At 27.9% G+C, this 23276-nt stretch overlaps 5 protein-coding genes across 6 annotated transcripts in view; 2 read left to right on the plus strand and 3 right to left on the minus strand.

Moving 5' to 3' along the window:
* Window positions 1–173: 173 nt before the first annotated feature.
* LOC105425139 (uncharacterized) lies at window positions 174–12886 on the minus strand. 2 transcript variants are annotated; one of them, XM_089073719.1, is made up of 14 exons: window positions 12749–12886; window positions 11394–11474; window positions 10136–10400; window positions 6699–6843; window positions 5900–6099; window positions 5668–5774; window positions 5149–5370; window positions 3635–3844; window positions 3262–3564; window positions 2651–2749; window positions 1982–2364; window positions 1091–1205; window positions 827–991; window positions 174–522 (listed from the first exon to the last, which is right to left on the minus strand). In XM_089073719.1, exons 2-14 carry the CDS (start codon window positions 11466–11468, stop codon window positions 325–327), a joined length of 2487 nt encoding a protein of 828 aa, XP_088929845.1. In that variant the 5' UTR covers window positions 11469–11474; window positions 12749–12886; the 3' UTR covers window positions 174–324. The 2 variants fall into 2 exon arrangements, with proteins under 2 accessions (XP_088929845.1, XP_011634048.2); XM_011635746.2 differs by lacking the exon at window positions 12749–12886 and adding an exon at window positions 12523–12618.
* fh (frataxin) lies at window positions 12435–14067 on the minus strand. Its single transcript, XM_025217777.2, has 3 exons — window positions 13279–14067; window positions 13055–13175; window positions 12435–12983 (listed from the first exon to the last, which is right to left on the minus strand). The coding sequence occupies exons 1-3, from the start codon at window positions 13506–13508 to the stop codon at window positions 12702–12704; spliced, it is 633 nt and encodes a 210-aa protein (XP_025073562.2). The 5' UTR covers window positions 13509–14067; the 3' UTR covers window positions 12435–12701.
* Window positions 14068–14347: 280 nt separating this feature from the next.
* On the plus strand, window positions 14348–20535 carry LOC105425141 (beta-1,3-glucan-binding protein). Its single transcript, XM_011635748.3, has 8 exons — window positions 14348–15361; window positions 16887–17114; window positions 17227–17381; window positions 17688–17830; window positions 17939–18102; window positions 18613–18980; window positions 19516–19617; window positions 19761–20535. Exons 1-8 carry the CDS (start codon window positions 15214–15216, stop codon window positions 19869–19871), a joined length of 1419 nt encoding a protein of 472 aa, XP_011634050.1. The 5' UTR covers window positions 14348–15213; the 3' UTR covers window positions 19872–20535.
* Window positions 20536–20687: 152 nt separating this feature from the next.
* On the plus strand, window positions 20688–22915 carry LOC105425144 (uncharacterized). Its single transcript, XM_011635754.3, has 2 exons — window positions 20688–21381; window positions 22044–22915. The coding sequence occupies exons 1-2, from the start codon at window positions 21291–21293 to the stop codon at window positions 22469–22471; spliced, it is 519 nt and encodes a 172-aa protein (XP_011634056.2). The 5' UTR covers window positions 20688–21290; the 3' UTR covers window positions 22472–22915.
* mRpS10 (mitochondrial ribosomal protein S10) overlaps window positions 22747–23276 on the minus strand; it is a 1620-nt gene continuing 1090 nt past the window's right edge. The window contains exons 3-5 of the mRNA XM_011635753.3: window positions 23230–23276; window positions 22949–23150; window positions 22747–22866 (exon numbers count right to left, since the gene is read on the minus strand). The exon at window positions 23230–23276 is cut by the window's right edge and continues 81 nt beyond it. Of these exons, the coding sequence (XP_011634055.2) occupies window positions 22816–22866; window positions 22949–23150; window positions 23230–23276 (300 nt within the window). The 3' untranslated portion in view covers window positions 22747–22815. The remainder of the gene's footprint in view (window positions 22867–22948; window positions 23151–23229) is intronic.

Below are 23276 nucleotides of genomic sequence, written 5' to 3' on the forward strand. Positions count from 1 at the left end.
AACTTTTGATGCTAAGAGAGTGGTACAAACTCCTCCGCTAGAAGAAATTGTCGCGCACGTTCGTTTTCTGGATGCATTATGTAAAATGTGAAAAACGCAGGCTACAAAATATTTCACCTTTAAAAGCTGTAAACTCCAAAAAATATTTCATAAGAAGAAACACCTGTGCAATATTTCGAAAATTCATCATTTTATTGGAGATATATATATATATATATATATATATATATATATATATATATTTGATTACAGACTACTTAAAATACAGAGTTTATTAAATAAATTATAACAGAGATATTATTTAACATTACTTGTGCAAACAATTTATTTAAAACGTGCTGACCTGACAAATGAACAGATCCTTTTAATAGACTGCGCTACTTCTTTATCTTCATGGCTGAGATCTCCAATGTTTTTAAATTCCGGTCTTAGGAGAATTTGATTTCGTACTCGTTCCAATGTAATTGACAAAGGCATCGTCAACACCTTTGTCCAATTTGTTGCCTCATAATTAGTCATAAACTAAAACATAATATCTTATTCGCAATTCATATGTTGATAATAAGCACGATTTTTTTATCAGGTTACATAAAAGTTTCATATTATAGATATATTTATCATTAATGTCCATTTCTATCAATGTAGATTAACTTTAATTTTGATTTAACGACTTATTTTTTATTATTATTATCTTTTCTTAGTCGTTAAAATTCTAATTTTTAGTTCTAAGAATTAGAAAAGTCAAGGAATTAAATTAAACCGAGATGAAAGTTAATCTATATTGATAAAAATGAACGTAAAAGGTATGTAACTTTTATTAACTAACTTGATCGAAGCACGTGTCCTCGATGTGAAACATTATGTGTGTGAGAGGTTTCACGATAGGTGAGACTTTCGGCAGATTAATCAAATCTATCTGTCTGCTCTCCTCGCCACGACGTAAATTATTTAATACCCAGTCGGACGCTCGAATTAGATATTCGTATGCAATCTGCGATACACAAAGATCATTTATAAACATGGTTTATTCATGATTTCTCTATATAACAAATATACGAACATCCCCAACAATGAGAATCACTTTACTCACTTTTAAGGAACGTCGACCAATATTCGTAAATAATAATTCATCCGTGTAAGTCTCGATAACACAAGCCATATTTTGCAATTCATCATTTCTCGGATTTTGATTCTCTCTTCTAAGACTGTAATAAATTTTCTTTTTCTTTTTTTGCTTAGATGAAATATAAAATATAAAATATATAAGATTATGAAAATTAAAATATTAAATTAGATTTTAAATATTATCAAATTCGGCAGAGCAATTGCATTAATTTAATCATGTTTTCTTAATTCTAATTTAAGTTTTCTTTTTAAATTTTATTACACGTTAGGTTTGCAAAAATTGAAACTTTATATGATTATATGACGTATAATGAAAGATTCATCTAGATAACTTTCATAGGTGTAAGCTCGTGATAAGGCTATGAAATTACATGTGACAACTTTTATCTCATATTTATTTCAAGCGCAAATTTATTTTATTTAAATAAGGAATAATGTAATGTATTTAGCACTGTAATATAATTTAAATTCAAGCTGTAAATATAATCCATAACAATGTGTATACGTGCATAATATTTAAATATGAAATATGAGATATACAATATATTTTATCTTTACTTTGTCTTTTAATATTTTAGTATTTTTTTTTTTAAGGTAAAAGCATATGCTTTTGTATAACTTGACACATTTTTAATAGTACAACAAATAGATATATGATTTTGATCAACATATTCTTCTTAGAAGAAGCTACAAATTCCATATTTCTCACGTAGTATTTTTTATAAATGATATGATGCGATTTGTAAAATTACAAAAAATTAGTCTTTTTTTTTTTTGTAATTGATCGAAATCGATAAATCGTGAAAAGCTATCGTGAAGCTGCAAGTAAACGTAATATAATTATGAAGAAACGTACCTGTCCTTTACGAGAAGCAGGAAGGAGTCTATCTGCGACGTGTGTTTGTTATCCTCGTCAATGCTGCAAATCGCTTCAGCGAGTGCCGTGGCGGCGGTCGATCTGTCGTATGGATTGAAAGGGCTCAATTCGCAACACGTATCCCCGGAACTCGGTGTACTATGAGGCTCGCTTCTGTTTCTCGTGGACACATCCAGAAGAGTGGAGTACAGGGCGGCGCACATCATCTGGAGCAACACGTGGCCACCGATCGGTTGACAGTGCGCGGGGATGTTGTCGTTTAACGCGAATGCGGTGCGTAAAACCGGAGTCGAAGCGGTCACGTACAACTCGGCGAAGCAGCCGATCGCAAGGGACATAGCTTGATATATACTGGCACCTGTCTGAAAATAATTTTCCAGAGTTTATCTAAATGTTGCAACTCGAAACTCTATTTTATATTTTATTTTCTGTGACGGCACTTGTAACCTTAAAATTATTTTAATATCTAATATACACATATAAACACACACACACACACACACACACACGCGCGCGCGCGCGCGCGCATCATGTGTATACAAATTGGTGTGTGTGTGTGTGTGTGTGTGTGTGTGTGTGTGTATGTGTGTGTACACATACAAATTCTTATAAATCTGATATAAAAAAATTCCTCAAATACTTAATTACTTTGGCGGCTTCTAAAAGGACCTCGACGACTGGCTGCATCATGATCTTCAATGGTTTTACAAGTGCATTAAGCCAAGGTGGTCTTGATTGATTCCAGACCTTTAAAATAATAAATAAAATTATCTATCATATTTATATTATTGCAAGACTTTTATAAACTGTAGTAAAATAGAGTATTTAGTTTGACAAAAAAGGTAGAGAGAGACTGTGATATCTCTTATTACAATAATGTTAAGAAAGTCTTTATTATACCAAAATTAATAATATTGTAAAAAAAATAATAAAATTTTTTTAATTATTTTTTTTTAATTATATTTATATTGTACATAAAGCTAGAGAAACATTTCTTTTCTTTTTCATATAAATAAAACATTTGGAAACATTTGTAGCTTATTGCGTTCAAATGCCTATTCTTAATTTGTAACTTATAATTATAAAATTATTTTTATTTAAATAAAAATTAATTAAAATAAAAGCTTCAATTTTATTATTATTATGTCAAACCCATTCAGATATATTATATTTGTTAGACTACTGTATTTTAATAATAATAAACTGATATAAATTTATACAATTAATTCATCAAAGGACATTTTGTAAAAGCACACAACCTGTTGTCTGTTCAAATAATTGGACCAGTTCGGATCCTGCTTCAGCGCTGGTATAATTACATGCTCCGGCTCATTAACGGTTACTACTAATACATGAAATAAGCTGTATAATGCCAAAGCCGAAGTTATTTTTAGCGTTTTGTCGCATGCTGATCCACTGCATAAAAAGCCACTGCAACTTTTTTCGTCTTTCTTTGATCTGTCAGCCACATCACTATTGTCTATGCACACGACGCCCACATTTTGACGTACTAAAGTCTGTAGCAACATCCTTGCCACGACATAATTGTTCATCGATATCACCTACGGGTAAAGAGAAATTTCGTAGATTTAAAGCTGTAAAGCTTCGTTAGTTGATCGCATTAGTAATTACTTTCATCAATTGAGGCCAGTTAGGTTGAGGTTGATGTCTCATAACATTCAACTCAAGAATGACTGCTTTATCCTCAGTTAATGTTATAATGTCAGCTGGAGAATCAACCGTGCTTAATCCTAATAAATTTGGAGCACATATCAATAGCCACGGAGCGGGGCCGTGTCGAGGTCGTAATATTGTTAAATTTTCTAATCCGTGTCGAAAAATCTAAATAATAATTATTTATTGTTAAAAATATAGGAATGTTTTTTTTGTTTTTACGTTAAATATATAAACTCAATTTTTAAACTAATAAATATATATATATATATATATATATATGTTTGCATCTCTGCGACAAAATTTTATATTGTTCTAATATGATTAATATATAGGACTGGAAAATATTACTTGTAACATCGTTACAGTTATTTTTTTTTTAAATAACTATAATGTAATTATATTTTTTCAGTAGCGATAACAAATAGTTACTTTTATTATATAATATAAATTATTATATATATTTATATATTATATTATATTTATATATTTATTATATAAAAGGTTATTAAGGAATAATAAAAGGGATTTAAATCGATAATATAACAGTATAATAATATATATAATAATAATATAATAATATAATACTTCGATAAAAATATTTGATTATCAAATTATTATGGAACCACTACGTTAAAAGTCTGCTAAACTAGCACGTAGTTGGTAATATAATTATTTAAATTTATTTCATATAAAGATTTAGTAACCAAGATCTTGCTTGTCGAGAAATTGGCTATGTTTCTCGCTGTTATTAACATATGCTCGGCTTATATCAATGTATTGTTACTTTTATTGCTTTTTATATTTTGAATCTATTTATGACATAGTTTTTATATATTCGATGTTTAATTTTCAATCGATATTTATAATTTGTTGTATTTAAGACTCGTCTTGAGAACAGTTTTAAAAATAATTTATCGTAAACCAATCACGAGAAGAGATTTTATAAATACCAACTTTTAAAAATTTGTAAATAGCAAATTGAGCATAAAAAAGTGCACATTTGTTGTATTTATGAATTTAATGAAAACCACTTCTTTTATGTTTGCATTTTGAGTATTTTCAAATCTTCTTAAATTTTTTGTAGTCTTGCGAATTTCAGATAAAAAGTTTTATTATTTTTATAGAGATAATTTAATAAAAGATATAAGAAAAATTTACTTTTTATTTAACCTGATCTTGTTATAGAATTAAAACGTAACAAAAAAAGTAACGAATTACGTTCCTTTTTAAGTAACGATAACGATAACGAGTTACTTTTCAGAATCGGTGACTAATAACGAGTATAAGTATATATAAAAAAAAAGGTAACTAGTTACTTTTTTGACTCAATAATGAATAACGGTAACGAATTATTGTTAAAAAATAATTTTTTCAATCCTGCTGATACATTTTTGAATTATTAATTATTAATTTAGTCGATCGAACATAAAAATAATATAATTTTCTTTATTAAAAGCATAAGAGTATACCTGGTACAGTTCTTTGAGAGGAGTACCTCTAAGTAGTAAACAGATTAATAGTTCATTACATTTTGCATGTATATCTCTTATTGCTGTCGGCAAGTTATTCGGACGTGCACCAATCATTCCGTTGCTGTCGACACACGCACCTAAAGCGAGGTAGCCTGTGCAGCAAAGCACATTAAAGGCATCCGACCAGAACTGTTCGGATCGCGCCAGTGTCGGTCGTCCCTGTTTGCAATTTCATTTTTGTTTTCAATTTTCAATTATCCACTCGACGAAATATTCAAGCGCTCCAAGCGAAATATCCATTGTGCTTTAATAAATCGCAGAGAAAATACATAATGTATGCAAATAAATAAAGGAAAGGAATAGAAATCTACAAAAAAAGCAATATTACATTCGTTCGAACAAGTTTCTACATTTGTGATTCATGGCGACAACAAAACGTTGTTTGAATGAGACAATAGATTGAAATAAATTGGAGAATTAAATGGAACTAGTCCGTGAGATATCTTGCGGTCTTACATGAACGAATCGTGTAGTTAAGATAGACAAGGACTCATTTAGCATCTCTGAAAATACACGCTGTGCCATCTTAGGCGAGACTGTGTTCCATAAATCTGCCTTAGTACCTGGAAATATTAGCATATTGTTTTTGCAAAAGGTTGTATCGTGGAGCGATCATAAATCTAATTTCACGGAAAATATCAGTCCAGAGAAATTATATTCAGAAAAACGAGTCGAGCGTTAGCTTTACCTTGCATATATAGCCACCACATTTGTATAACATAGGAGCATCGTTCCTTCTCGAAAAATGGTTTGTTACTGTGCCAACTGAGGGAGTCCGCCTCGTTCAGAATATATAAGGAAATTAATCGACAATGCAGATCAAGCAGCCTTTCTGCTACAGCTTCGGCCATTTCGTGGAATGCTTTATGAGACTTATTAATCTTTTCGCTTAAGAGAAGAAGCAATAATGAAACTCGACTTATAAACGAGACACAGATTAAATTGATCTTAAATACAAGAAGAAATAATAAAAACAATTAAGAGCTAATTTTAATTTAATTTTATCTTGCTGTTTGTGCCTAAATTAAATTTTAGGCACAAGCAGCAGGATTATAAAATGGGAAGTGTGATATCTTTATGATTCCTTAAATGTTCAGGACGATATAATATAATCACATATTAAATGATAAGTATAATGTTAATTATAAATACGAGCTAAAAAATTAATTAACATTTCTTTCGTTTGTATTACACTTTTGCAGTAATATAATTTTAGATTAAAATAAAAATTCTTAATTTTATGTATTCTTAATTTTATTGCCATTTATTTATAGCGTCGTGATATTAATATATTAATATTTACATGCAAAATTCTAGAAAATGTGATAGATGAAAAAGAAGTGTTATATATCATTAATAGCTTTGCATTTGATTGTGAGAAACTATTTAAAATTCTGTGATATTCTGCTGCTTTTGCAAAAAAAATTTTGCAGCGTTTAAACAGAAAGGACTACTACTAGGACAAATAACAACTTCTAATAAAGCACCTTGATTGAGAAGAAATTGTTCCCTTTGCATGCTGATTGTAACACCACAAGCAATTACGTATTAGTGCTGCTGCGCCTAAAGTGGCGGTAAGCACAGTAAGATCGGCATGATCCAAAGATTCTTGAATCAACATATGCAGATGTTCTAAAAGATAAAAATTTCGGAATACTATCTTATACCTATTCTCTTTCTCTTTCCCCAAATACGTCTAAGTTTAAATGTAAATATTTCTAAACTAATATAAAAAAATTATAAAATTATTCAAGTATTCACAAACATAAGACTTCCTTGCGAGATGAGTACGCAAAGTAGATTTAAAAAAAGCAAAGGTCAATTACGAATTTGTTTAAATAATTTAACATTAAGTATCTTTAACAAAAATCTAATATAACATTGAATTAGCAAGTTTTATTTCCTAAAAGATTCCTTTTAGGAAATAAAACTTTCAGAATATAGAACGTCATACATTTTATCTATAATTTATAATAGTCTTTATTTACTTCGAGCTATTGGAACGTTACAAATTATTCAAGTAAAAAAACTATATGATGAAATTTTAAAAAATAATTTTAATGCTTTATTATGCTTTATGTATCAATATAAAGGACTCCGCAGAAAACAAATGGATATTGGCCTTGAGTAAAATTGATTGAAATTATAGTATGTTATAGTTCTTGATTCACTGATTAAAAGTTTTCTTCGTAAGTACAAAACTTGAAAGTGGCTAATTTTTCGCTGCAGTCATTTGAAATATTGTATTTGACCATTATTTTAATAATACCCCAAATCAGTTTTTTGTAATAAATCGTGAGATTCAGATGATAATATGTGATTTACTTATATATATATATATATATATATATATATATATATATATAAATGTTTTGTATGTATATGTATGTTTGCTTGAGTGTATTATGTTAGTGTGTACATAAAAAGTAAAAGGGAGGAGCAAATATGTTACTATATGTTACTATGGCTCTTATGTGTTTAAAAATATATCAAGTAATACATTCTTATTTTCATCCATTATTCATTCTCACACATCACACCCCCTCTCCCCCCCCCACACATACACACACACACACACACACAATTACATTTATAAATTGCTGATTCTATTAGATTTTTGTGATTCTTCTTGCTTCTCACGTGCGGAGTACTGGATTAATAACGTGAGTTCCTTTGTCTGTCACGTGCGAGATGCTAGATTAGTGAGTAATTAAGTAAATTATACAGGGTATCTCTGAATTCAGTGCCACAATTGATATAAAGACTTTAGCACATGAAAACAAGTCGAAAATGCCTAAGCATATGCCCGATTCAAATTAATATTTAAATTAATATAATATTTCGTAATTCCCGATTTCAGAATTACGAAATATTAAGATTGCTTTCGTAAGAAAACATAAATTTTGAAGTATATTATTTAATGTTTTTTCTGTTTGAAATTTTATAAAAAATGCTGAAAAATGTATTTAAATCAATAGATGGTGTATTTGTCATCAATCGTAAGGAAATTGAGTGTATCGTTGATTTATATTAATTAGTGAATAAATCGAATTATACGAGAGGCCAAGCTAGAGGCACCAAAGAGGCTAATGATGTATTTAAATTGTCAAAAAAATATTTATATAAATAAACTAACGCTAATAAACAATCTGACAAATAATAAACATGACAAATAATAAATAGACGTTTCGATCCTAAATAAATGATCTTTTTCAGTGTACATAATAATATGAATTATTCAAGATTAACTTAATGAAGAGTACCTTACAGTTGTCCGAGATATAAAAAGTTAACAGTCCTAAAAGACGTCGTAGGAAAGTTTCGAGATGCAATCCGTAGTGGAAATATTGTATGTCTCAACCAAGTGTGACCCGTAATCATAAATGATCTATATAATACAAGAAAATATAAAGGTCTAAAAATCATAAACTAGTAATAAAGATATAGTCATAAAAATCAAGGATGTAAGTAAATAAATAAATAAATAAATAAATAAATAAAGTAGGTAAAGTAAAACTAAATGACAAGGCTGTTAAAAACGAATGATACCTTAATTAAAAAATTGTGTATAATTATTAAAATAAGTTAAATAATAAATGAAAATAAAATTAACATAAAACTACAAGAACTCTCTGAACTCTTGGAACGTCTTTTAGGACTGTTAACTTTTTATATCTCAGACAACTGTAAGGCGCTCTTTATTAATTTAAGCTTGCGTGAATAATTCATTTTATTATACGCTGAAGAAAACCATATTTAGGGTCGAAACGGATCTGTTTATTATTTGTTAGATTATTTATTGTTTATTAGTTATTTTACTTATGTACATAATATTTTGAAAAAACTGTGTTGCATATATGTATACGCAGGCTATGTGAAAGGGAGGCGAGGAATAAAATAAATACATATTACCCCACAGTTTTAAGCACATTAAGAGCTATATAGCATTTTATAAGCTACATAACAGCATGTTCGCCTCTCTCTCTCATCTCTTACATACATATTGTCACAAACATACTTAAGCAAATACACATATACATATGCATATACATTTCTCACATATGTATATAAGTGAATATATATTATTATTTAAAATTTCACTTTATTACAAAAAACGGATTCATTATTATTAATAAAATAACATTATTAAAATGATGATAAGTACAAATTAAATATCATACAACATTTCAAATAGCTGTAGCAAAAAATTAGCTATTTTCAAGTTTTTTATTTACAAAAAGTTTTGATCAACAAATCAAGAATTATAACATATAGTTTCAGCCGATTTCATTAAGATCAAAATTCACATGTTTTATATATTCAATTTTTAATAGCTTTAATATTTTAATAATCATTGTTGTTGAAACTAAATTAATATGCAATAGTCGAGTTTCCCTTTAATAACTATTATAAAAAATTTTGTACTATATTATAAACTTTTTCAGAAAAATAAAGATAAAACAATCTGAAAAAATTCGTGCTAACATTATTTATTTATTTATTTATTTATTTATTTATTCATTTATATAAATTAGGCTTAAATTTTAAGTTTTATGCAATTTTTAACACAATTTTTAATGCAATTCTTAACTATGTGTTTAATTTTCTTTAGAACCTTTTTATTCTTCGTATTTTCGATATTAACGATTATGTTAAAAAGAAGATTGTTCAGCAATAAAAAATGATAAAGATAAAAATTTACCTGGTAAATTTTAATGTAATGTTTAATGTAATTGTAAATATCATATACGAGTATAATTGAATATAAGGAAAAGTACCAGATTCGTAATCATTTTGCATTTTTTTCTACGAACGACTTTTTTCAATTTTTTTCTTTGCAATTGTATATTGCATATTGATTTGTATATTTATTTCATTACATCAACATTCATTGTTTATTTTTTGTCACTGATATAAAGAATACCTAGTAGTTGCTCCGCAGTGTCAACAACAAGAAGGATAAACTCGGATGGTTGAATTCGCTTAATAACGCCATCCTCACTATCGACGCTGGACATATTTCCGTTCTCAGAAGTGCTCAAACCGGAAGCACGTCTAAAAGCAGCAACGAAATCTGCCTCCCACCATGTTACGATCTTAATCGCAGCGAACGAAGCATGTCGCGGAAAATCGAGCTTCCCACCGCTGATGCGTATGCATAAGGGTTCCCTCAGAACAGTTTGCATTTCCTATATCGAAAATCGCAACAAATGTTAACAATTGTAATTTTATAAGTAACATTGTGTGCAAATTAATTTAATTTTAAGGATTTATGCCAAAATATGACAAAAGTAAACATTTCATAGATGTTTGTTCTATTATTTTTTCTAAATATCTGTGTAAAAACTGAATAATTGAATAAGTTAAAAATTATTTAATTTTTAAATATGCATTGATTCTTATAAAGGGAAATCTTGTATTGCAATATTAATATTTGAATTAATAATAATATATTTAGGACATTATTTTTTGAAATCATTTTGAAATTAATTTTGAAATTTGATATATATATTTTTATATTTCATATATGTTTAAATTATCTGATATTACTAGTTTTTTGTTTTTAAAATTAATTTTAAGAACCAAAAATTTTTGTCGTCCATTAGAAAAAATGGTAATTACCAATATTTTCTCTTATAAAAATTTAAAAAATTGTTTTCTTTATAATCCAAGTTTATTTATTGGATGTTTCAAATATAGTATTAATATAAGAAATAGAAATTCTCTTTAAATTTCAATAATCTTTTGTTATTATTAGTACGGTCAAAATATTCTAAAAATATTCTTATCAAATTCTTAAACTTTGATTAAATTAAAACAAACGTTATGAATAATAGGTCAAGATAATATAATAACAAATAATTGAATAATTCAATTTGTATATATATATATATATATATATATATATATATATATATATATACACATATATTTCTATTTTCAAGATCATGATTTATAAACCAATTTTTCTTAATCAAATCGTCGTGCTATATGGCAAAATAATTTTGGAATAGTGTGATTTGATATATTTTATGTTAATATAATCTATGAATTATAAAAGTATCAAAGATATTAAGCCATCGCAAAAAATGCAAATTGATGATAAATTTTATTAAATCATTTACAAGTTGTACAAAATACAAATTGCATTAACGACGAATGATTTATCAACTAATTGATACCTGATAATATTGCATGTCCCGTTGCAATAAAATTCTAACGCGGTCGACTAAATTCCCATCTTCCATAATTTCCATTTTTGTCTGTCGAATAACACAGAAGATAATTATGTTTGGACGACATGATTTAACTAATTTGTTAAGCATTATTTTGCACATGTGTAAATATATTTTACAAGTGATAAAAGATATGATAATAAATTGAAGCTAATCTCTCTAGCAAATTTTTCTATAAAATATTCTATGTAATCAATAATTAATTTAATTTGTCTAAATATTTCTTTATTAATTATAATAATAATTAATAAAGAAATATTTAGACAAATTAAATTAAAAAATTTAGTCTTTATTATATCATAGACAAAAAATTTGCTTAAAAAAATATTATTCAAAATTTATTCATTAAGAGATTTATTTAATCTAATTAAATTAAAATTATATACAAATATTAAATTCAATAAATATTAAATAATTTTAAAAATTAAGCTGCTTCAACCAATTAAGCACAATTTATAATAATAATTAAGTCAGTCTCATAAACTATAATAACAATATATATATTTTGTTTAAAAAGATATTTGTAATATAAAAAAGAAACATATACAACATTAATTTAATAATAATGTATAAATTGTCTTAGAAAAGGCATCATAATACATAAAACTCAGATTTCGTTTTTAAGATTCTAAAAATATTACTCTTGCAAGCAATATTAATCTTTAGAGAAGTCTATTTTTAAAATCTTACAGCTTTTCTTTGAAAATTTATTATAATTTATTGTATTCTTTGTTTTAAAATATGATATTGTTTCAATATCACTACTAGGGCTTCTCATCCTTTAAAAATTAATCATACAAACATACGTTGATGTATATTATATGATTATAGTATATATATATATATATATATATATATATATATATATATATATATATATATTTATAATAGCATCTAGTAACAATATATTGATGTACCTTCTTTAAGATAATTTAGATTTTTGAATATTTTATAAATATGTTGTAACATAAAAAATAATAAATAATAATGGTCTAAACATGCTACAGAAATTTATTGTCATTGCAATGCAAATAAAATGCAAATCCATTATGGATTTAATATTAAAATTACTCACATAAAATTTCTTTAAGACAGCACCAGTATATATCAACTTCCTTTTTCTTTTTTATTTTAATATTATTTTTATGTACAACACTCATGCAAATTAGGTCTAGAATAATATATATCTTCAACAATATTATTATATCTCAAATAATTAATAAACTTGCTCTATTACAATTAAATCTTCATCAGTTATTTCTCAAAAAAGGATTCATTTATCACAGTTTGTTTCTCTTTACCACTAAAGGAACATTTGTCGAAGCATACTGGATTTTTTACAATTGCTGGTATCTCATGATTAAGTAATTCATGTAAAGTTTTGCCATCATGCTTATATATCCATTGACTATTTACAAAATCATAACGTTTTGGTCCAGATTTTGGAGAGGAGAGCCAAATCTGCTTGTTTGGCGTTTGACGGTTTATAACGTAAGTACCATATGGCTCACCAAAATGTACAGTGAGTACACCATCCTGCAGCAACAATTTCAGAGATATTATTACAGATGCATGAAAATTACAAATTCTTAAATTAATGTACATACTCCATAAGATACATCAGCGTCTGGCAAATGTATCGCTGCTTCAACCAATTCCTCAAAATATTCAGTTAATGAATCCAAAGTGTCATTACAAATCTTCTCATACTGCACAGAGCTGAGTTTGCTAATGAAATTACACAAATAAATCTTAATGGATATTACACATGGATATTACACACTATTAATTTAAATGGTTACATTACAAAGTAATATAAGAAGGTACTCACGTTATTGTTGAGTACTCAGTATCTGTACTAAAAACTTTTACAGATGATTGTAATAATGCTTGAGAATTTTTTTTTAAAAACTGCGTTGAATTGTGATAGACATAACCTGTAACGTAGCTGCTGAACTTGTTCGATTGTAAAACGGTTCGTTTTTTAAGCGAAATATTAAGAAGAAATAAATTGCGAGATAGCCTCGAGATTATGCCAGATCCTGACACGACAGTTAACATGATAAATAGTTTCTCTTAGCAGTTTTATCGATTAAACAAGTCTTCCGATCAGTACAATGGTATTCCTTGACGCATGTTTACATCGCTGCGTCGGTATCACCACGTGTGAAACTGTTAGTTTTTGTAGATCACTATACTTTATATTAGGGATACCCATAAGTAATATCATTTTTTGATATGCAACGTTATGTTTTATCTAATATTTAGTACAGATTAATCTACAAAATAATCTCTATCTATATGATTGATCTTTTTTCATCTTTCTGGCAAATTTTCAGTTACCTTCTTGTAAAATGAGGATGGTTTCGTAGAAAAGTATTCTAGATTTTCGCCCAAATCGGAAGGATTAAGATCATTGTTTTTAATTTTTTTTTAAACGCTGGCATGTTTTGATATTTAAGGCACTAGGATAAAGAGGAATTAATAGTATTTGTGGCACTAGTAGCATTGTTTCCTTTTCGAAACTTCGTAACATCAAATGTCTAATATGTCTGAAAATCTAGATTTTCAAAAGTAGATAAAATTAAAAGGATCAATAAGAATAATTAATAGAAAGGTAGACTGTTTAAAATTTCAAAAATGTTCCAAATCTCCAAATATTATGACTTTGAGAATTACGAGATTTTGAATCATGAAAACCAAGATTTTTTTTTTTTAATTAATAAAATATGAGGAAAATATTACTGACAAAAAGGTTGGACCATTTAAAATTTTAATAATTTTCTATATTTTAGAAAACATTCGAATTTTCAAAAATTTTATTACGTTAATCAAAACTTGGAACATAATTCGCAATAATTTAAATTTTTAAAAATCGACAAAAGAAAAGATTTGTTATAAAAATCATTGACATAATAATTTATCAAATGCAATTTATTACACAGTAAAAAACATTTTGTATTTGTGTTAAAACCGGTCCTTGTTAAAATTTTTGTATTAAATAACCTAATATTTATATGTAAATTTAACATATGTCTACTATGTTAACCTTAACAAAACCTTAATAAAATCTGACCTTAACAAATATAAAATGTAAAATTATTAAAATGATTTAAGAAATGTGTTAAAATAACACAATTCGTACGTATTTATTTAATATGTTAAAATTTACACAAAAAAATGTTGATTTTATTCTATAACAGGAGTGGGGATGACTTGTTATTATTCTTTGTGTAGTTTCGGCACAGTCTCTTGAATTTTGACGCGTCTCGACATGTTATTTCATCATAAAAATTATGTTAATTGTTGTACACACAATTAATTTCAAATTAAGATCAAGAGTACATTTCTTTTTTTGTTGAAATATTAACATAGTGTCGGTATTACTACATTTAACACATCCATTATTATGTTAAATTAACACAAAATTTTGAGTGGACCATTTGGGACATGCGATTTATGTTAAACACATTTTTTTCCAACAGATTTGGTATGTACAGATTTGGATGACTTGATATTAGTATAATAGTCAGATCTAGTGAGGGAATCCCAGACACGAGGAGACACAAAATTCCAATGACTATACACAAAGAGGCGTAAAGGAAGGGGCAAGGAGGAAAGTGATAGATAGAAAAGATCAATGGATCGTTGAAAGCAATGTACGCATGTGTTAACATATCTTTTTTTGCACGCCGTTTTTTTGAACGTGCCTCTCGGTGCTCGATAAATATCGCGTCTGCAGCGTCGAGACCCGTTAATCACGAACATGCTGTCTCGCGAAGTCAATCGTGCGATAATAATCCGGCTAATTTTTGCATTAGCATGCATACTCGCGAGACCAGTGTTTCCCTACGTGCTGCCGGATCCGACTTTTGAGGTGTTGAAGCCGCAAGGTCTTCGAGTTTCTATACCCGGTAGGTTTAACGCTGTGATTCATCTCTTCTTTAAGTTTTAAAAACAACTGATAATTGCAAGGTTATTTCTTACGAAGACGTAATGTTCTTACGAAAACGTAATGTGGTAAAAGAGAGTTTTTAATAGGCAATGTCTTTGTTTAAATAACGGACGTAAAAAGATGATTTTTTTTTATAAACTATATAACATTAAGAAACGTCCGATTAAATTCTATTGAAAAAAATAATTATTATTGCGCAATACATTTTGATATTCCAAAATGTTGATATTTTACACTTTTTTATATATCTAATGTAATCGTTTTATCATTTACATAGAAAATTAAGATTATTTTTTTAAATACTTAAAAAAGTGCAGTGTCCAACACAAGACTCATATATAAGATATAGGCAAAACTATAAACTATATAGAATTTCCATAAGTGTGCTAAAATCATGTATCATATATATATATATATATATAAATAATTTTAAAATGATATATTAACACATATATTAAAATATTGTGTATTGTTGTATTGAAATTTTACATTGTTTGCATTTTAAATAATGTTTGTATTAAATGTTACGATTCATAAAATAAATTATAAACAGAGCATTAAAGTTATTGTTATAAGTTCTTAATTACTAGTTATTTAATGTAATATATGTTATATGTAATATGTTATATGTAAATTTATTCTATGTTCATTTCGATCAATGTCGATTAATTTTAATCTGAATTTATTTTTTATCTTATTCTAATTTTTATTTTTAAAAAAAGATTAAAAACAAATTAAATTGAGATAAAAGTTACATCTACATTACTTAAAATATCAAACTTTATACAAATTCCATTGAATTATATAGAATTATTGTAAATTTTTGTAAATTAGATATCAATTACATAGTTTATTTTTATATAAATAATATATTGTTTACAATTGTTTTTTACAATTGTAAAAAATTAATTATATTTTTCTCAATTATTCACGGAAGTTTCGAAATTTTTTAAAACGGTTTATTTAGTGAGACAATCGTAGCTAAGAATAAAATAATTAAGAATAAAAATCGAAATATAATAATCTAATAATTTTCTTCAGTAAATCTACTTTTGAAATTTCTTGAAATATTAATCCATACAATGTATTGTAAAAACATTCTGATATAGGATTTTTCTTGGAACATTATCTCACTACGCCAAACATGTTTTGATCATCGTAATATTGAAAGATTACGATTGTGACCTCTCAGAAAATTTAAATCACAAGAAGTTTATACTTCTGTGATATGTAAATTACAAGTTTTAATATAATCATATTTCTAAGAAGACAAATATAAATTGCCGATATGAATATGACATAATAGTAATATGAATTCTATCACAAACTTATGTCTAAAAAATAGAAACAACGTAAAAAGTAAAAATATTATATTATATGCGTAGTGAATTATGTATCTCTAAATTATGAGATTTCGAATAGAACAATTAGAATAAAAAAGAAAAAAAAAATAATTTCGTATTTAATGATGATGCGATTAACAGATGCACCGGGTTTAAGAATATTTGGATTCCACGCCAATATCAATAAAGCAATTCGCGCTAATGAACATGGTGAGATAGCGGGTGATATTTATTTAGCGACGGATGGCCGTTGGACTTTTGAGGATTCGGAAGTGACTATAAAAAATGGAGATGTACTTCATTATTGGATTTATGTGCAAGCGGATAAAGATAATTATAGAAAAAATGATCAAAGATGGACATATTCTCGTAAGATTATTTACATAAATATGCAATTTCTTTTTGATTTATCAAGTAAAGTGAGGCTTTATTAAAAATAAAGATACATTATTACAATATATCTTTTTTAAATTGATAATAGCGATAGAAAACCAAGCAGTTGACAGTCAGAACGAAATACAAAATTCTACATCGGGATATGAAATTCCGACCGCAGGCAAACTCTTGCTCGAAGACAATTTCGATTCTTTTAATGAGTCATTATGGAAACGAGAGATAAAGATGCCATTGGAACCGGCAAGTGTATTTAAAGTTTATTGTTTATTATAAAAGATGACTTTTTTAATTCATCGATTGATTAATCGTATAATGCGTAAATGTTGCTTTTATAGGGCAAAGTTGCATTTGCGCATAATGCGATTTGTTAATCGATGAATTAAAAAACTCGTCTAAAGCTATTAGAAATGCAGTAATAAAATATGAATATATAAAAAATATATATATATATATTTTTATATATATATTTATATATATATAAATATGCAACTACATAATATAGACATTTTCTTTCTTGTTAAATAAAGATAATTGTGTTGAAATTAGGACTACGAATTTTGTGTATATCACAACGAGAATCATCAGCAACTTGTGCAACATAGGTATGGTCAATTATTTATTAAACCAATTATACTGGAAGATTCTTATGGCGAGAATGCGACTTTATACGGAAGATTGCAACTTAATGGGTAAATACATAGCTGTAAGATGTCATTTTAACATAAAAAATTTTTCTTTCTGTACTTAATAAAATTTCTATTGCATTTTTTATTTATAATTTATCCTTTAATTCACAGGTGTACCAGCACAATTGATTTTGAATGTAGGCGGCAGGCTCTATCCTTCAGTATTTTACCACCCATTATATCCGCACGTCTAACTACAAAAGAACGTTTCGTCCTACGATATGGAAAGATTGAAATACGTGCGAAGTTTCCTCAAGGCGATTGGTTATATCCAGGTAATTATATAATTGTATAATTTGCTTTTGGTTAGCAAGAATACATAGACATATAAGTAATCAATATGGAATATAAAATATAAAGTAATATGGTACTGAATATAGATACATCTAAAGCAATTTACATTAACCTGCAATTAATATATATATATTTTTATATTAATATAATTATTTTGTATTAATAAATATTATTTAAATTTGATTTATTTTTTGGGAGGTATTTGGAAACAAGAGATTGTTATTTTGTCATCACCATAATTCTTTCATTTGAAGAAGATATAAAATTATCAAAAAAGAGAAAATATATTTAAATATAAACATACAATGAATAATATGAATATTAGTATTTAATGTAAAATATCATCTAAATATCACTATAAAATGGCGTAAAAAACATCTTAAATAAAAAACATATTTTAAATAAATGATTGGATAGAAACAAATGATATAAAATGGAAGTATAGAATTAGAAATAGTCTCCTATATGAATTTTCTATATAATTTTATCAGAAATGTGGCTTGAGCCGCGTTATTCTACGTACGGTGCAAATTATGCCAGCGGCCGCGTTCTTCTGGGTCTGACACGTGGCAACGAGAATTTGGTGAATGCTACGGACGTTTCGAAAATCTATGACACTAGGAGATTGGATTTTGGAGTGCGAGTAAGCACATCAAAAATCCGAGAAATACTTGTCAGTAAAGTACACGAATTCGGACCACGGTGGACGCAGAATTTCCACGTATATACAACGATTTGGACCAGCGATGGTTTCACGTTTTTAGTCGACGATGAGGAAGTTGGTCGAGTGAATCCTGATGAAGAAGGATGGCTGACTGGTCCTCATGCAAACAGAAAGGCCGCCCCCTTCGATCAAGAGGTAAAATCTTAGTATACAATGATTTCTATTATTGTTGCCCTAATATTAGTATAAAATGATATTACATATATAATTCTTTGTAATAAGCGATATAATTCTGTTACGAGAACATTTCATTTATGTTATATTTGTTTATCTTTTATCTTATTTAATAAATATAAGTATATAAGTATATATATATATATATATATATATATATATAATTATATACACAAATTATATATACAGGATGTTCTGGAATTTGAGGATAATAAGATTATAGCATAAAAGTTTATTCGAAAAATTAAGTCATAAAAGTACATACTATTTTTTTATTCATAGTAATTTTTTAAGTATAAAGCTTTAAAGTATAGCCGTTAAGATTAAAAAGTCATCTGTTCGTATGTGTGTCATGCGTGCAATATGTCAAACATTTCATGATTATTAACACATATTGCCGCACAATCAATTTTATATATATATAAATAAATTTGTATAAACATTTTTCTTGAAATTAAATATTTATAATAGTTCTTATTGTAATCTTTTATAATAGTTCTTTATTACTCTCGGCGTTGGTGCGGGTGGAGTGCGTGTGTTTCCGGATGGTACACTTAATTCCGGAATACCAAAACCATGGACAAACGTACAAGCTAAGGTACGAATACTTTAATTTTTTATTTAAAAATTTAATATGTTTTGATGTAGTGCTTTAATTTTCGTTCTAAAATAAACACTTTCTTAAAAATAAGTTTTTTTTTTTTTTTAAATAACTACGTGAAATATTATCTTTGATTGTAGGCAATGTTGAATTTCTGGAACTCTCGAAATCAATGGTTACCAAGCTGGAGACAAGATAATGGGGAAAAGACTGCTTTTGTAATAGATTACGTTAAAGTGTGGGCTCTTTGAAGCAACATCGATATTCATGCATAATTCTTCATTTTTCTACCATTCCCACTATCTTCTTTTTAAGATTTGTAGAGGCACAAACCGGATCTTTTTTCGCGTATCAATTATATCGTACACATAGGCATTCAATATTGCCATGCACATGAAGAAGTAAGCCATCAGCAAAAGTTGGAAAGCCGGTTACTTTCTGATCCAATAATGGCAGAAGATTACAACGTTGCCCGCAATGTTATTGCACTTGAAATCCTCACAGAGATGCATAAAGTGCCTTTTTTTACCTGCATAACGCAATTAGAATCCTATAATTAGACGTTTCTGTTTCCAAGTTAAAAGGGAGAATGATGTTCCCGCGAAATCGGAAAGAAATTCAGGGTCGTCTGGAGCTGGTTTTACCTTTAATGATGCCTCCATTAAGCTGCTCGGGCGATCAACCTCTGATAACATTCTTGCCGATCATCACACGAACATAAAAATTTTTCAAACCAGCACGGAGTTTACGAAGGACATTTTCCGTAGAGACATAGACGATACCATTAGTCATACTTGCTTTAAATTTTGTTCGGACGTATTATATATTTCTTTTTTTTAATATAATTATTTCTTTATTCTTACATATGTTGTGTATATAATAATATAGATTATATAATAAAAAGGAATATCGAAATTACGGCTTAACTACTTATTATATATTCCGAAGTTGTTACATCATTATATGGAATGTGCATGGCTCGCAGCAAAATACCATGTCAGATTTGACATATTATGGCAATCATGTGGTCAAGGTCATTCCAATAATCAGTCTCAACTTTATTCGGGAATTCCATTTTTCGTTACGTCATGTAACTTAGTAAATTTCAAAAAAAGATGTATTTCCAAGGCCGTTGGTGCCTGATACTGACAAGTAAGTTTTCTTTCATCAAACAGTAATGTACAAGCAAATCAAACGAAGGAAAGAAAATGTCTAAAGCACAATACCGACTTTCGATCTAGCCCATCATTCAAACCGGTTTACCTCGGTTAACATTGGAAACAAGAAAAAAGAGACATCATGCGGTTTCTTCCGTCTGCTTCGTGGTCGCTTCGCGACTGATGCTCCAGCCGGATCCGATTAATTTAATGTCTACGGTGCGCACGTGTGCTATCCTACTGTAGCATAAAATCTCGACAAAAGTCGAACGACCTCAGTTCGACTTCGACATCTTGTCCGGTTACGTTTTTGCGGCTTCTTCTTCACACAGCAAAACTTTTTCCTTAGTCGATCGATAGCTCCCGCGGTAGCTACCACGATCTCCTCCTACAGTTGGCAGACGATTCATTACTGTGTTCTAACTCGCAATAAATTTTACTAAATGTGTGTTAAGTTGATTCTTTATCTTGTCTTAAGTCAGTAAGTCATTTGCAGAGATTTTGTGACAGATAATGACACTGAGAAAAGTGATTGTTATTTTGATCGTTTTCATTTGGATCTCTGATTCTTTAGCGGATTATCATCATCGCTCAAGGCGATCGGGTAAGTGATTTTATTATATTTTAATTTTTGATGATATATTACATATACTATATTGAATATACTTTTGAATTTAATATTAAATTTAAATTTTGAATTTAGATATCAATGATGTTGATTGCTCTTTTGACTATATAAAAGTTTTATTCCTAAATTAGCAGAATTGATATTTAAAGTTCGATAGAACAGAGTGATCGATAATATTATCTATTTTTTATCACAGTATCTATCAGAATATTAAAAAATAAATCCAAATAAAAAAATCTAAAAAATATTTAAAAGATGCTTTATAAAAGAGATGTGAAAGTGATTAAAATCTCTTTTAAATTCTGTTTACATTTTTAAATCTATTGCTCAGCTAATGATTTATTATCTACTGAATGCAATTGTTGCATATACAATATTATATTTATTACTTATCGAATGGAAGCTTTTCAACAAAAACGTGTATATAATCTATCTAATGAAGATATTATTGAGAAATGTATTTAAATATAAAATGATGTCATTATTTATGCATGACATCAATTTTTCTTTTTCATAATACATGCGATTGAATAATTGAAAAGCTGTATTAAAAATATGTATTGTTGACAAAACCAGTTTTACATGTGTAATTATATAAAAATTAGGTAATATACATTTATGGGAGAATCTTATTTCAGGTAATGAATACATACTACACAGATGTACAGCTACTGCGGAATTAATTAGAAAGCACAGGAATGAGGACGTTGCTAATATTAGCTCACGTAAAACTGAAGAAGACTTGGCACAATTGCAAATGCAACAAAGAAATTCAGGTTTTATAGCGACAGTTCCGATAGACGCTACTCAAACTTCCAATCAAATTTCGAGCGGTATTTACCGACGTATGACTCATATGAGGAGACGCGGTAGTAATGGGCACGCACGCCGAATCACAGGCAAACATTTGGCGGATACACCCCTTAAAACTGTGAATATTGATATACCACAGGATAGACCGTCGGCCTTCAAGAAGAAGATTCCATTACCGGAACTGGTGCGTGATATAGCCGGTCGAAAAATTGATTCGTCACCGCATGTAATAATCATCAAGTCTGTTACTTAATTTCTCCAACAGTATTCATAAAGTATGCTACTATAAACTCTATTTTTATTGCAAACTGATATAATTGTATAATGTACAATATTTGTAATAACATTAAGATTATGTTGCATGTCATCAAAACATACAATCTTCCATAATAATTTATCGATCTTGCGTTCTAAATATTATTATTGATAAATAATGCAGTTTTTTAAAATAAAATTATTTTAATTGTAATAAACTTTTTGAAAATTAAAACAAATATTGTATTAAATAAGTAAATATATGAAAGCATATATTGTTTATAGTTTATATTAGCAATTTATCTACAAAAATCATACATTTTTCATAGTTACACATCACAGCTATGTGTTGCACACTGCAGCTACACTCTCAGGTAATTTTATCATTTCAACCTGTAAACAGAAATTTCTAAATAAGTTAAATAAATAATTTTATAAACAATTTTAAATCTCTTTCAAGTTACAAAATTCTGACCTTAGTTACTTTCATCGCCACTCCTTCTGGCAAATTCCTTTGAAGATATTCTAGAAAAGTATCTGCTGTTGATCCAGTCAATTTTAAAAAATCAAGGTAACGATAGTAAGTCCTGATTTCATATTGAACACGATGCTTTTTATGAACATGAGCAGATTTTAATACTGTCCATCGTTCATGGATAGCTTTATATGGCGCTACACTAGGAACATAAAAGTATATTTTAATATTTATCAATCATTAACTAAACATTAATCAAAATCAACTAACTGAAAACCTACTTTCTACCTACGTTGATTTTCAAATGACCTGCGGCCATCATCGCAAA

The sequence above is a fragment of the Pogonomyrmex barbatus genome, unplaced genomic scaffold, assembly GCF_055798465.1.
Source record: "Pogonomyrmex barbatus isolate J1 unplaced genomic scaffold, ASM5579846v1 scaffold15, whole genome shotgun sequence".
NCBI classification, from domain to species: Eukaryota; Metazoa; Arthropoda; class Insecta; order Hymenoptera; family Formicidae; genus Pogonomyrmex; species Pogonomyrmex barbatus.

Excerpts from the sequence above, each read along its gene's own strand:
- fh (XM_025217777.2), bottom strand. The coding sequence starts at position 13,508 with ATGTTAACTGTCGTGTCAGGATCTGGCATAATCTCGAGGCTATCTCGC. Across the intron at positions 13,176-13,278 it reads ACTGAGTACTCAACAATAAC|CAAACTCAGCTCTGTGCAGT; the intron begins GTGAGTACCTTC and ends TAATTTCATTAG. Across the intron at positions 12,984-13,054 it reads ACGCTGATGTATCTTATGGA|GATGGTGTACTCACTGTACA; the intron begins GTATGTACATTA and ends TTGTTGCTGCAG.
- LOC105425141 (XM_011635748.3), top strand. The coding sequence starts at position 15,214 with ATGCTGTCTCGCGAAGTCAATCGTGCGATAATAATCCGGCTAATTTTT. Across the intron at positions 18,103-18,612 it reads AGGCGATTGGTTATATCCAG|AAATGTGGCTTGAGCCGCGT; the intron begins GTAATTATATAA and ends TAATTTTATCAG. Across the intron at positions 18,981-19,515 it reads CCGCCCCCTTCGATCAAGAG|TTCTTTATTACTCTCGGCGT; the intron begins GTAAAATCTTAG and ends CTTTTATAATAG.
- LOC105425144 (XM_011635754.3), top strand. The coding sequence starts at position 21,291 with ATGACACTGAGAAAAGTGATTGTTATTTTGATCGTTTTCATTTGGATC. Across the intron at positions 21,382-22,043 it reads TCATCGCTCAAGGCGATCGG|GTAATGAATACATACTACAC; the intron begins GTAAGTGATTTT and ends ATCTTATTTCAG.
- LOC105425139 (XM_089073719.1), bottom strand. The coding sequence starts at position 11,468 with ATGGAAATTATGGAAGATGGGAATTTAGTCGACCGCGTTAGAATTTTA. Across the intron at positions 5,371-5,667 it reads TAACTACACGATTCGTTCAT|GGACGACCGACACTGGCGCG; the intron begins GTAAGACCGCAA and ends AATTGCAAACAG. Across the intron at positions 2,365-2,650 it reads TCCTTTTAGAAGCCGCCAAA|ACAGGTGCCAGTATATATCA; the intron begins GTAATTAAGTAT and ends AATTATTTTCAG.